We start from the raw sequence: 14,900 nt of genomic DNA on the forward strand, positions 1-14,900 counted from the left end.
GTGTCTCTCTCTGTCAAATAAATAAATAAAAATCTTAAAAAAAAAAGAATTAAATCGGGGGAATAAAACCTTGTAGGGCGGTGATGAAGATCAAGGTCAAAGTAAGCAAAGTGTTCAGGGCCATGCCTGGCATATTGTAGGCACCCAATACACCACGAGTACAAGTAACTTTGGGCAAAAATGGTTACCTTCCTGGACCTGAGCGCAGCCACAGATTAATGTGATTTCTAAATAAACTTTTACCAACTACGTGAACCCGCACACATGGGCACGAAGGCTCCGAGGGCTAGCTACTCACAGCCAGCTGCTGCTGCAGGGACTTCACTTGCTGCTGCAGGGTGTCGACCAGCTGGCTCTGCCTCTTGCCAGGACTCCCGCTCGGGGACGTGAGCTGTGAAAGGCCGCTGAGTGCCTGCTTGAGTCTTTCCACGTCATTAAGCAGTTCCGTTATCTTATAAAGAAAGAAAAAAGTATGGGATAAACCTGTCTTATGCACTTATTCGATTCTCATGAACACCTTTACACAAAAATCACTCCTTGAGGCACACAATTTATCTTTATAGGCCAGAAAATTGAGGAATGAATATTGTCAAGATTATGATCAACAGCAGTATATACAATATATAAGTTCTTCTATTAAATTCCTCTCAGTAAATTCCTTACAAAAGCATTACCAAATTGAGAATAAATATATATCCTAAGATTGGAGTGTGACCTCAGTCTTTTTATTCTTAGATAATATTTAACTACTTAAGAAAGTCTACAGATTTTCTTCCAGGTCATTCAAAACATAGGAACTTATGGGGTGGGGCGCCTGGGTGGCTCAGTCGTTAAGTGTCTGCCTTCGGCTCAGGTCATGATCCCAGGGTCCTGGGATCGAGCCCCGCATCGGGCTCCCTGCTCCGCGGGAAGCCTGCTTCTCCCTCCCCCACTCCCCCTGCTTGTGTTCCCTCTGTCGCTGTGTCTCTCTCTGTCAAATAAATAAATAAAATCTTAAAAAAAAAAGGAACTTATGGGGCATTGCCTCCTACAAAGTTTGAAAAGAGAGCATGGCTCATGTAAGTCTAGCATTAACTTATGTGCCTGGTTCTTGTCAAGAATGTGTGATGTAATGAGCACTGAGTGTTATACGCAACTAATGAAATCGTTGAACACTACATCAAAAACTAATGATGTACTATATGCTGACTAACTGAACATAAGAATAATAAAAAAATGTGTTTGAAAAAAAAGAAGGTATGATTTTAGACTACTTTGTCTTAAAGAGGGAAAAAAAATCAGGAGGCTGTTCAGACTAGTGGAGAGAGCAAAGGCTTTATTTAAAATCAGCCTGATCTGTTATTTATTAGCTTTGTGAGCTTGGTTAATTTCCTTTCCTTTTCTGAGCTTTAGTTCCTTTCTCCGTGAAAGGGGGAAGTTCTTTCATAGTTAAGAAAATCAAATGCAATCATAAATACATGCGTGGTATGTAGTATATGCTCAATAAGTGGCAACAATTTTAAGCAGCTAGTAATAACTTGCTATTGTAATTATACACTATTATATTCATAACAACCTTCGGAACAAGCAGAGAGCATTTAAATTCTGGGCCATATGAGCAGATGGGTCAGGTTAGTACTTGCACTCCTCCACTGAGGGGGGCTAGGGATGTGTCTGCTCTTAAGTGTCACAGTACCCCCAGAACGGACCACAGCACCTGGCATACAGAAGGCTTTTAATAACTATTTATTGAACTGATAAAAATGCACCCAACCTTCCTGATTTCTCATCTTCATAGTACACACTTTATGCCAACTACCAGTTTCAAAAATATTGTTGGGCACTTATTCTGTAAATTGTTATCATGAGAATGAGTAAGAAGAAAAGCTAAGTTACAAACCTGACCTTACGCGCTGGTTGAGAAGATCAACCACATAACTCTGAGACAGTAATCTAGGCATCTGAAATGAATGGCAGCACTAACAGAAAACATGCATTTTGGGAGAGGAACAGTTTACTGGAGGCTAGATTGGACAGTGAAGGCTTCAGGAAGGAGGACACGTGTTGAAGTGGGCATGAAGGAATGTACAGGACTTAAGAGGCAGGAGGGGCAGGGCATTCCAGGTGAGGAGACCAGTCTGTGGAAAGATAGGAGGACAGGGTATACAAGGAATTGGGAGGGCTCGGTCACTGGCATGGGTGAGTGCCAAGATCAAGTCTGGGGTGCTCCCTCGTGTCCTTCATTTCTTGCAGCCCAGAAATAGCTTTCTTCCTCCTCTCTCTCATCACCCTTCCAGTACCCTACAACCCACTGGAATGACCATTCCCTTAGGAGGCAAGTGAACCTTGAGTCTCCCCATCTTTCCTCAGTTCTTGGCTATACCAGTTGAGGAAACCAAAGGAGAAAGGCTTTTGTCTGTATGACTTTACTTTTTTTTCAATCCTGAATTGCTTCGCACACCAGTAGTCTAACTGGAAAGGTGGCATTTAATGGTCACGTAGTTAATGCTTTTGTAACCCTGTCCTGTGGCATGCTGTTGTAAAGGGCCCTGTCCCACTCCGGCAGCTCTGCTCTGGGGCAGCCAACACCAAGCCGTGCAGACTACTCAGTGCCTACCTTATTATCTTTTGCTTCAATTTGTTTGGCCGATTCCTGGATTCTTTTCTGTAACTCTGTGATTGTTGTTAAGGACTTATCACACCGCTCCTGCTGATCCTTGATTTCTTGCTCAATGCTGAAATGTAGTAATTCCTTCTCATCTTTGGCAGAAAGTTGCTTCTTTTGGGCATGCAGCGCCTCCTCACAGGCTTCTTCATACTTTCTATTCAGATTGGCCAGTTTCTCATTTAGGTTGGAAATCTGGGTCTCCAAATCACTTTTTGTTGCTTTATACTTAGACAAATCAACCACCTCTCTCGTCTCCAGTTTTTTTAATGCTTGTTTAGTGTTCTGAACCTCAGACTGGAGTTTGGAGACCTCTTCGGTTTTGTTTTGGCTTTCTTCTTCCTTTTCCCTCAGGCTGGCCTTTATGATGCCCAATTCCTTCTCGAATGCTTCCTTAATCCGCAAATGCTCTGCCAGGGGCACCGAAGAGTTCTTTTGGTTCTCCAACATCTGGTGCAGTTTGGCCACTGTCTGTTGCTCTTTCTCATAACACCTCTGCTTATTCTTCAGTTCCTCCTTTAGATGCTCAATGGTGCTGTTAAGAGATTTTTTCAGGGCCTCCACCTGTTCCAATGGAACATGCTGCTTTTGCAGAAGGGTCTGGGCTGCGCGAAGCTCAGAAGTCTGTCTGGCATTTTCGTCGACCAGCTTTTCCTTCTCAGTCTTCACCTCCGTGTATTTCTGTAACAGGTCTTTCAACTGTTTGTTTAGCTCTTCTGTTTTCCTGTTTAGTGCTCTCTCCGTGTCATGAGAGTTCTCAACAAGAACATTCTTATCCTTTAAATCCTTCTGAAGAGTGCAAATCTCCTTCTTCAACTTGTCATTCTCTTGCTTGTACTTCTTAGCCTCTTCTTCCCTGACATGGCATCTTTGCGTCTGCTCTGCTAACTGTTCTTTTAGTTCTTTCTCTGTTACTTTCAATTTTCTCTCACACTCTTCGAAGCTGACAATTGGAGCATATTTGAGCTTAATGCATTCCTGTATCGTGTCAAGTTCCTTCTTCTGGGCTTCGATTTCGGCATGCAGTGTCACAATCTCCTCTTGCCCCTTTCTGTAGTTAGCCAGTATTTCCACACTGTTATCCTGTACCCTCTTCATGCTCTGGTTGATGACACTCATCTTCTCCTCATGCTCTTGGAGGCTGATGTACTCAGCTTTTATTTGGCTCTGAGTGTTTTCCAGGTTTCTTCTGAGGATTTCATTCTCACCTTTTGTTTTTACAAATTCCTGATTGAGATCTTCGAATTTTTTCTTCACATCTAGTAATTCTCTGTGCGCCTTATCCAGTGCACCATTCAACTCGGTTTTCACCTCTTCGTGGGTTTTAGCCGGCACATACTGGGTACTCAGGGTCTTTTTCAAGTTAGTGTTTTCAGACAGGAGTGCATTTATGTTCTCTCGGTCTTCGCCACACTTCTTATTCAGTTCGGACAGCTGTCGTTTGAGGTCAGCGACACTGGATTTCAGAGCCGTGACCTCTTTCTGGTGTTTCTCGGGGGGCACGAACACAGTTTCCAGGCGGCTAACATTCTTACTTAAACTGTCATTTTCCATCAGCAATTTCTCCATTTCCAGCTTCTTATCTGCATATTTTTGTGTTACATCTAAAAGCTGTTTCTTCAGCTCATCAACAGTGACATCATGTGACTTTTTCATTTCTTCACTGACTTGTAGGGGAACATAATGATTTTTCATTTCACTTGTTAAGTTCTGTACTTGCTGGCTGAGGAGCTTATTATCCAGATAAACCTTTTCAACATCCCTCTGCAATGTCTGATTTTTCGACGTGAGTTCGGTGACCTTCTTTGAGAATTCTCCTGCTCTCTGTTCCAGTCTGCTTTTGAGCCGCTCATGCTCCTCGGGCTTGACGTGCTGAGCCAGTTTGGCCTTACAGTTTTCAAGCTCTCTCTTTAACTGTCTGATTTCAGTAAGTGATTTTTCATACTCTCTTTCCGTCTCTCCTACTTTTTTCACCTTCTCGTTTACTTCACTTGATAAAAAGCTCTTCATGCTCTCAAATTTTTCTGTCGGAACCGAAAGGGCCAACTTTGCTAAGAGTTCTTTTACCTGGCCTTCCACCTCGGCGACCCTCCTTCCTTTCTTGTCTCGCTCCATTTCACACGTACTCAGTTCCTTCTGCAATCGCTTATTCTCTTCCACCAGCTTGCCTTCATCCCTCCTAAACTGTTCTACTAACAGCTCATTTTGTTTGATTTGGTTTCGCAACTTTCCCACTTCGGCTGACGCGCCCTCGTATTTCGACTTCATGTCCTTCAGCTGGTCCTTCAGCTCCTCCGTCAGTCTGTGGCTCCCTGTGGCTGCTTCACTTGTCAGGTGCTCTTTAAGGGCAAGAAAGTGTGTCTGCATTTGTTTTACTTTACCTTCGGACTCATACATTCTCTTCTGCACATCCTTCAGTGCGTCTTCTAACTGCTTTATCTGCTCATCGGAATCCTCCTTGATCCGTTCACATTCTAGCGCTAAAGCTTTGCACTCGGCCACCTTGTGTGCCAGCTCGTTCTGGAGCTTGAGGCGGTCTTGTTTTGCCGATTCACAGAAAGTTCTCATTGCTTCTAACTCTTTCTTTAAAATGTCATTTTCGGAATATGAGGTCTGATTGGTTAATGACAGTTCCAGTGGTCTTAACATAGACCTGCTCTGCATGTGGGCTGGTACCCCTGGGGAAGTACACTGAAAAGAGAAACAAAAAAAAGATACTAATCACAAAAGCCTAAGGAAGACATTGACTTATTTGCCAAACATATAAAGTTGCCACATCATCAGCAGTCAAGGGGTTTTCAGACTAGCATATTGGAAAAATACAGTAGTGATTTTTGAGGTAAGAAAAACCATTCTGGGTATAATTCCCTTCATATGCTCTCAAGCAGTGATACTTAGAGAGTCTGTTCACTTTAAGTGTATTTCTGGCAGAACAAAGAAGGAAAATAGTTGTGGCCTCTGGGGACTACTTCCTGTTCCTTTCCCCATTCACAATAACTACCCACAAAAGATACCAACTGTATCAAAACACACTTATTATTTCTACGCTTTATGGCACATAATGCGCTGAGAACTTCCAATTCTGAAGTCATCAGAACCCTCGAATCAAAACAAGTATTGCAATTTTAAATCTGCAAATTATTTCACAGAATGATATATTATGTAACTTCTAATAAGATATATAATTTCTGAATATCCTCATTAACTCCAATGTAATGATTATAAAAATACCACCAAAATAAGCACGGCTAGTATGAGTTGTCAAGAGAATATTAGTTAACTCACAAAAATGAAACAAGTTTTCTTCTCTCAAGTAGGATGAACTAGAACTTACCATATGATCTTAGTACAAAATTTGATTGACATCTTATTCCCTCCACTAAGAGTTGACATAAAAAAGAAGTATAATTAAACTCTTCAAAAAATAGTTCATAAACAGAACATATAACCACAAAAGACTAAATTCAATTATTTTATTTTTTCCCATACAGCCTATTACAGTAAGGCTCTTTACAGGTACTAACTCATTGATAAAAGCTATGTGCTGTGCATACACTCCACTATTTTAACAGACAGGTCTTACTGTTGTTAGTTAAATCTATGCTGCCTTCCCCAGGATCAAGAAGAAGAAAATTAACAACATGGAATAATTTCCCAGCCTCACTCTGCTTCTAAATTATCTTTCAATTTACCAATGATCTTCAGACTAAAACTGCGATAATTTACCAATTACTTACACATCTTTACAATTTCCAGACTTGTTTTATTACAATCAAATATTTATCTAATCTTAAATACTTTTCAGATGATATCCATTTTCTCAACTTAGAATCTTAGAAGTTTCCAGCTTAAAGTGATCTTTTTTTTAATATTTTATTTATTTGACAGAGAGAGAGAGCACAAGCAGGGGGAGAGGCAGGCAGAGGGAGAGGAAGAAGCAGGCTCTCCGCAAAGCAGGGAGCCCAATGCAGGGCTCAATCCCAGGACCCTGGGATCATGATCTGGGCTGAAGGCAGATGCTTAACTGACTGAGCCACTCAGGAGTCCCTCCAGCTTAAAGTGATCTAGAGACATCACAAAGCCTAACTCATTCTGCCTATAAATGACAGAATGTAAAAAAGCCTTTAAAAGCCCAAATATTTAACACTTCAGTCCATGGGAGGTGCCAAAAATGCAAACTTCTATCTACTGGAAAGTAAAGGTGAGAAGCAGATCAACGAGAAAATCAGACAACACTACCTCTTAGAAGCTTTCCTTATTTTGAGGTGAATTTCCAACACATAGAATAGATATTTGAATATAAGGAAAAATACACTTCAAAGCCAAAAAAATTACTTCTGAATTATTCGTAACCTGTCTTCCCCTCTATATGGGCAAATATGAAGAGTTGACCAAACGCTGTTAATAACTACAGGCTTACTATCAAAGACAATGAAACTGTAATTCAAATTTCTTATTTCAGCTACTGTCATCAAAAACACTCTAGAGGGCACCAGAAACAGTAATATCTGCTTTTATTAAACTCAGAACACCAATAACTTTTCTCTGATAATGAAAACCTTATTCAATGTATATGTACTGATAAATATACAATGCTGTTTTCCTCTTTTTAAAAAGGTACAAATATTTTTAATAAATTTTTAATTAAAATCCAGATTTACCTGTGAATCTGCCATGTACATTTGACCCTGTTTGAGAAGCATATCTTCTTTTCCTACATAAATCCAAATAAATGATATCTTAACTTAAATATCCATACCAAAGTAGGCTAAGAATTGATTTGGTGTTATTCTCTCTCCTCTATTATTCAAACAAAACAAAAGCATGAGTTACAACATAAAATTATCCTTGTTCTAAAATATCCCTGTTTTTCCTTATTATTTCTACATACATGAGGGAAGTATCTATATTCTTCTAAACAGATACTAAGTTGGTTTTTAGAAATATATAAGACTGTTAGACTACATAAGCTACATGATTATTATAAAATATGTATCTTACAATCAGTCAAAATAAAAATGGTGTTCTTTACAATTTATGGGATAAATACTACTATTGTACTGAGCTCGAGGATAATTTAATATTTCCTGGGAAGCAAAAAAAAAAGGATTTTCTAGAGGAATTATTTAGAATTAGCAAATAATACACAAAAGTTAATATTAATGACATAGTCTTAAATAAGTATTTATGTAACTTGTAATTTTAAAATGCCTCCCTGCATTGAGACTATATCCAGATTTCTCCAAATCATAAAACTACGTTATGTTTCTTTTCATAAAAAATGAGCTCCAAATAGCACAAGATAAACGTCTCCTAATCAACAAGGCAAGTTTGGTAACTCATATAAGATACAATTTAAAAATACAGGTGGCTAGGGAAAATCAGAGCCTCAGCATTCCCAGATTTTATGTTAGAGGCTACACTAGCATCTTCACCTCTTCCTACTTCCATGTGTTGAGGTATAACAAACAAGTGGCTGAAGTTGAGCGGCAAGAATGTCATATACAGTTAGACAAAATAAGTAGGTATAAACATTCTTCTTTGTTTGAACTGGGTGAACAGTAATGATAATCTATGCTTTTGTACTTACGGTTACTGAAATGACTTCCTGATCCTAAATGATCGCTCTGAAATCAGAAGCAGAAATTTATGACGAATATTGCTTCATTTTGTTAAATTCTGTATCTATTTTAGCTCTAAATGATCCAATCATTAAAACCACATTTTCAACATTCGTTTCTCCTGAGTATGACTCTACTTGAAACCACAAAAAGACACAGCACTAGTGACAATTAGAGAGACCAGTTGAGAATAAACTACTTCACTAAGCAGTTTAATAAAAGCAGCCAAGTGTTTCAAGGAAAAACTTCGCTGCTCAAAAGAAAAAAAAAAAAAGTGAGCCCCAAATGAACTGAAACAACTTTCAATACACACTCTTTCTGCGGCTTCTTTACCTCAAAAGGAAGAAAATGCCTTCCCTATCAAATGCAATCCCTATCAAAATACCAACAGCATTTTTCACAGAACTAGAACAAATAATAGTAAATTTGAGTGGAACCACAAAGATCCCAAATAGCCCAAGCAATCTTGAGAAAGAACAACAAACCTGGAGGTATCACAATCCCAGATTTCAAGATATACTACAAAGCTGTAGTAATCTAAACAGTATAGTAATGGCAGAAACACAGACGCACAGATCAATAGAACAGAATAGAGAGCCCAGAAATAAGCCCATGCTTATACAGTCAATTAACTTATGACTAAGGAGGCAAGGAGAAAAGACAGTCTCTCTTCAACAAATCATGTTGGGAAAACTGGACAGCTAAATGCAAAAGAATGAAACTGGACCACTTTCTTACACCATAAATAACATAAAATAACATAACATAAAACATAAAATAAAATAAAATAATTTAAAAAATTTAAAAAATAAAAAAGTTAAAGTTAAAAAAATAAAATAAAATAAAATAAATAAATAAAATAAAATAAACTCAGAATTGAATGTGACACGTGAAACCGTAAAACTGGTAGGGAAAAAAAACAGGCCATAATCTCTTTGGCATGGGCCATAGAAATACTTTTCTAGATATATCTCTTCCAGCAAAGGGAACAAAAGCAAAAATAAATAGCCAGGACCCCATCAAAATAAAAACCCTTTGCACAGCAAAGGAAACCATATAAAGGCCACCTAGTGAGTGGGAGAAAATATCTGTAAATCATATATCTGATAAGGAATTAATATCCAAAATATAGGAAGAACTTATATACACTCCCCAAAAATAATCCAATTAAAATAAAAAGTAGGCAGAGGACCTGAATAGACATTTCTCCAAAGAAGGCATACAGATGGCTGACACATGAAAAGACACTCAACATCACTAATCATCAGGGAAATGAGACTGAAATCACAATGAAATATCACCTCACACCTGTCATTATGGCGAGTATCAAAAAGACAAGAAAAAACAAGTGTTGGCGAGGATGTGGAGAAAAAGGAACCCTGTGCACTATTGGTACGAATGTAAATTGGTGCAGCCACTGTGGAAGACAGTATGGAGGATCCTTGAAAAATTTAGAAATACCATATGATCCAGTAACTCCACTACTGGGTAATTTATCCAAAGAAAACAAAAACACTAATTTGAAAAGATATATACACCCCTATGTTTATAGCAGCATTATTTACAATAGCCAAGATATGGGAGCAACCCAAGTGTCCATCAATAGATGAAGGAATAAAGAAGATGTGGTATATATACACACACACACAAAGGAATATTAGCCATAAGAAAGGATGAGATCTTGCCATTTGCAAAACATGGATGGACCTCAGGGTATTATGTTAAGTGAAGTAAATCAGACAAAGACAAACACTGTATGACTTCACTCCTATGTGAAATCCCAAAACAAAACAAATGAACAAACAAAAAGCAGAAACAGACCCAAAAATACAGAGAACAATCTTATGGTTGCCAGGGGAGAGGAGGTAGGAGAATGGGCAAAACAGATGAAGAAGAGTAGGAGATACAAGCTTCTAGTTATGGAATGAGTAAGTCATGGGGATAAAAGGTACAGTATAGGGAATACAGTCAAAAGTATCGTAGTAGCGTTGTATGGTGACAGGTGGTGAGCACAGCGTCATGTATAGAGTTGTCAAATCACTATGTAGTACACCCGAAACTAATGTCCCATTGTGTGTCAGCTATTTTCAATTTTTAAAAAAAGATGTGCAGATGTAGTTCATGTTTGTGTATCTGTGCGTATTAGTACTAAGAGCTATGTGTCAAACTCGTATAGGAGACCACAATAAAAACGGTCCACAGTTCTATAACTAAATTAATGCCACCTCCACTAATCCATAGTGCTCCAAGGGTACGGAAAAATGTCTGTAAACTTAGTTAAGCTCTTTGTTCTATGTAATATTGAATACTAGAGTTTGTAATAGCTGCTAAATGGGCTTATACATATATGGGTTGGGGAAGGCCTACACACATAAGGAGTTCAAAAAACTTGGTTTGGGTTTATTACCTTCACTTGATTACTCAAATAAAAATGGAAAGATGAGTTGTAACATAAAATTAGCTTCATTCTAAAATACCCATATTTTCTCATATTTTTCCTATAAACATAAGGGAACTGCCTACCTGTTATATATTACACATAATGCAGCACTTCTATTGGCAGCTTATGAGGAATTCTTAGCATGTGAGATGATACAGTAGTGAGTACTCAATATTTATAAATAATGCATTCTTACAGTTTTTAATGGCTGCTTTCACAAATACTGGGTCACATATAAAGTGTGCCCTCTAATTTTCTTCTTGAAAGTAAAAAACTCATTTCTAGTATAAAAATTCATCAAAATGAGTATGTATCGACTGGAGAAACTGTCCCCATTAGCCTAGGTGAAGGAAGTTACAAAACAGTATTCCCACCTGTTGAATGTGTATGTAACACAAGCTATGCACAAATGAAGTGAAAGGCGATCAGTCAGGGGCTAAGAGTGCTGGCCTTATAGGTGTGTTTATTTTCTGCTTTTAGTTTACCTACATTTTCTCAGTTTCCTAAAATAAATCTGTTGTCTTTATAAGAAAAAACGTGTTATTTTTCTACAATATATTATAACCTCATTGAAAGTTATAGGCTTGGCTCCAAGTTTGTCAAAAGCTACAGAAAAACATGTTATTCTTAAGATGTGAGAGTCCACTTGTAGAAGAAAAGCAATACATAAATAGTACCCGATTATAGGTATCCAACTTTGGCGGACATTTCAAAAATCCCATATGCACATCTGTATTTTCTCATTCAAGCTATTCCGAGCATAAAACTAGTCAGACTGCCTGGGTTCAAGTTCTGGCCCTGCCACTTCCTATTTATAGAGCCCCTCATGGGTAGACTGCTCTGTGCTTCGGTCTCCTCACTCACAAAGTGGAGATAAGAGTAAGATCTAGCCAACAGAGTTGATGTGTTTATGAAATGCGTGCATAGTGCACAGGGCCGTTTCTTGGCATGTGGGCAATGCTACAAAATGTTAGCTATTACTAGTTTCACTACTAGCCTTAAAAACAAACATCTTCAAATGTGAAAAATAGAAGCTACTCTACTAGTTCATTAGTTTATAAACCTATATTTCTGAATAATCTTCAGAATTCAGTCATATCAATGCAAACATGCATCGAGGCATAACTCACCTGCAGTAAAGTACATGAGTGTTAAGTGTACGGTGCAGTAAATGTCTGCATATGTGTATACCTCGCATCATCGAACCCAGATCAAGACGAGAACATTCCCAGCACCCTCAGATGCTTCTTCATGCCCCTAGTCCGTAACCCCTCACCAAAGGGTGGCCTCTACTCTGACCTCGGTCACCACAGATTAGTTTTGTCTGATTCCAAGTTTCGTAAAAATGAAATCATGAAATATATACTCTGTGTCTGATTTCTTTTACGCAACATTACGTCTGTGAGATTCATCCCGTGTCTTTACATTTTTTCACAGCTGCGCACGTTTTTCATCTCCAAAGGAAAAAAAATCGCTTTTGTTACATACTTTGGAGTTATATTCCCCAGTAAAGATAAAAGATTCACATTGAATCAGCCACCTTCTTCAGTGGCACCAGCGATGAACCACATTTATAAAATATGTATGATGGCCTTGCAAAACAAACCTCTGCAGGTAAAAGCCAGGCAAGTGGTCACCGTTGGTGCTGGAAATGTGGGTCCTGACAGGAAGCAAGTGTCAGGAGGCTTCTAGGTACCGGGAATGTTCTATTTCTTGATCTTGGTGTGTCTGACTTGTGAAAAGTCTTCAACATATACACTTTAACATGTGTACTTTATAATGTACACTGTATTTCAATAAAAACTTTCTAAAAAATACCATGACTTTGGAAAAACTAAGAGCTAACTGATCCAACCAAAGCTGAGCCTTATTGACACACTATTCTCAACCAAGTGTTGTAATTAATGCATAGATACACAAAACCCTTTCTGAGATAATCCTGGAAATACACTATTCATTTATGACGCTTTGTTCTTTTCACCATCATAAACATTGCAGATTTACAGGTACGAGTGTGAAGTTTTGTAAAGGTAAAGACAAAGAGGAAAGCCGGGGAAGAGAAATGGGTATGGAAGGGAATGCCAGGCCCACGCGGGTCAGTCAGTGGTCTCGTTTAACCTTTGCCAAAGCTCGTAGAGAAAGGGACGATCACCCCAATTTTTGCAAAAGTGGCAGCAAGCTCAGAGACTTTAAATAAACTGCCTGAGGTCACACAATAAAGAAGAAAGTGAGCATTCAAATTCAAGTCTGACTCCAAGCTCCTTACCACTGCCCATTTTACGTTATATGAAAGAATTTATTTAAGCTTTCTATACCTCAAAATATTTAAATCTATTTTTCAGAGTCTCAATAGTTCTTAGGCTTTCTTCATGTTGCTTTTCTTTAGCCACCAAAAGGGATTTCAGCTTTTCTTTCTGAAACGGAAAGGAATAAATACAGAGCAAAATCACTCCGTGATTGCAACTAGGTTAAAAATATGTTTCAGAAAATGTGAATTAGAGTGACTGTGATTTTTTAGTATTTTTAACTATTAGTAGAGTTGGAAATTTCTACAAATATACTAATAAAATATACAATATATACAAACAATACTATGAAAACTTCACATTTCTGTCATGTTTCAAATCTTATTATTTTCAGACATTTTATTTACAATGTTTAGAATTTTATATCTTTTCGTTAAAAGTTTCACAGAAAATGAGGCATTCAGAGGCAATAACAACAAAATGCTTATGATAACCCATGCTGTCCTTAAAACGTATTTTTATAGTCACATGTAGGTTTTGTTTTTCCCTTTAAGCAATAACCAGAAATCAAATCCTCATCCCCATCTCAACTCAGGACTCAAAACTCTACTGCAATATCATCTTCAATTTACATAACATTTTACAGCTTTAAAGTAAAATTTATCATCCTACCTCACTTTCCAGATCATCAGCAACCATTACTTCCTAAATTCAAAAAGAAGAAATGTATTTTCATTATTCAAAGCTTATTTTTTAAAGGCATGAGCTCAGCGAATATCTTTGTAAAAGGCTGGCATATATCTTTAAGATTGGAAACAAGGATATAAGGAGAAAATGTCTCTGGATGACCAATTCTGTGGTCTGAGCTGTCACTCATTCTTCTCACTGACCAGGTTCAGAAGCACTTTGATTCTTTTGAGAACCCATCCATTATCAACTCCTACTTTCCAATCCCATAGCCCCAACTATAGTTCAGTGCTTTGCTATTACCGTACACCAACAGTATTTTCTGTTCCTACAAGTGACACTGAAAGTTTCATGTAAAGATCCCAGAAAGACAGAACTTTGCTCAAGGACAATGACCTGGTTGTACCTCCTTTAGCATCTAGCACCATGACTTGATGTGGCACTTGATGATGATTACTGGTAGTAAAACATTTTTTAATTTTTTTATATTATGTAGATTATTACCTCATTCAGCTGTAGTTGTAAACCATTGACTTTATCCAGTAATATTCTCTGTTCTTGCTGAATTTTTCTCAACCTCTCTTTCAAATCTTCATTTTCAATCTCCAGATCCTTAAATAGTAAAGATAACAGGTGCCAGACCAGCCTTAAAAGAGCAATTCTTATGGAAGAAATTTTTAAAACCAGTTCGCTATCATGTATGGATATATACATATATAAAACAGCTTTAAGTCCAAAGACACAATGGTTTCAATGACATTTCAATGGCTTAAAATTTATAGGTCAGAAATAATATACAGGCATACTCGTTTTATTGTGCTTTGCTATATTGTGCTTCACAAATACTGTGTTTTTTACAAATTGAAGGTTTGAGGCAACCCTGCATTGAGCTAGTCTATCAGCACCATTTCTCCACCAGCATTTGCTTACTTGTGTCTCTGTCATATTTTGGTAACTCTCACAATATTTGAAATTTTTTTATTATTATTATTATATTTGTTATGTTGATCTGTGATCAAGTGAACCTTGATGACACTATTGTAATCGTCTTGGGGCACCATGAACTGTGCCCATCTAAGATGGCAAACTTAACCAGTAAGTGCTCTGTGTGTTCTGATGCTCTACCCACTGGCCGTTCCCCCATCTCTCTCCCTCTCCTCAGGCCCCCCTGTTCCCTGAGACACAACAGTATTGAAATTAGACCAATTAACAACCCTACAATAGCCTCTAAGTGTTCAAGGGAAAGGAAGAGTCACACATCT

At 38.0% G+C, this 14,900-nt stretch overlaps 1 protein-coding gene across 6 annotated transcripts in view; it reads right to left on the bottom strand.

The window, feature by feature from the left end:
• The window catches only part of UACA (uveal autoantigen with coiled-coil domains and ankyrin repeats), a 94,725-nt gene that overhangs the window by 8,787 nt on the left and 71,038 nt on the right, over positions 1-14,900 (bottom strand). For 5 of the 6 annotated variants that reach the window (XM_032417064.1, XM_032417059.1, XM_032417063.1 and 2 more), the window contains 7 exons: positions 14,143-14,250; positions 13,624-13,656; positions 13,021-13,119; positions 8,235-8,271; positions 7,306-7,358; positions 2,597-5,335; positions 299-451 (listed from right to left, as the gene is read on the bottom strand). In XM_032417064.1, the coding sequence (XP_032272955.1) occupies positions 299-451; positions 2,597-5,335; positions 7,306-7,358; positions 8,235-8,271; positions 13,021-13,119; positions 13,624-13,656; positions 14,143-14,250 (3,222 nt within the window). The remainder of the gene's footprint in view (positions 1-298; positions 452-2,596; positions 5,336-7,305; positions 7,359-8,234; positions 8,272-13,020; positions 13,120-13,623; positions 13,657-14,142; positions 14,251-14,900) is intronic. The other variant, XM_032417061.1, reaches the window with a different exon arrangement.

The sequence above is a fragment of the Phoca vitulina genome, unplaced genomic scaffold (genome assembly GCF_004348235.1).
Source record: "Phoca vitulina isolate PV1807 unplaced genomic scaffold, GSC_HSeal_1.0 scaffold20, whole genome shotgun sequence".
In the NCBI taxonomy this organism is placed as follows: Eukaryota; Metazoa; Chordata; class Mammalia; order Carnivora; family Phocidae; genus Phoca; species Phoca vitulina.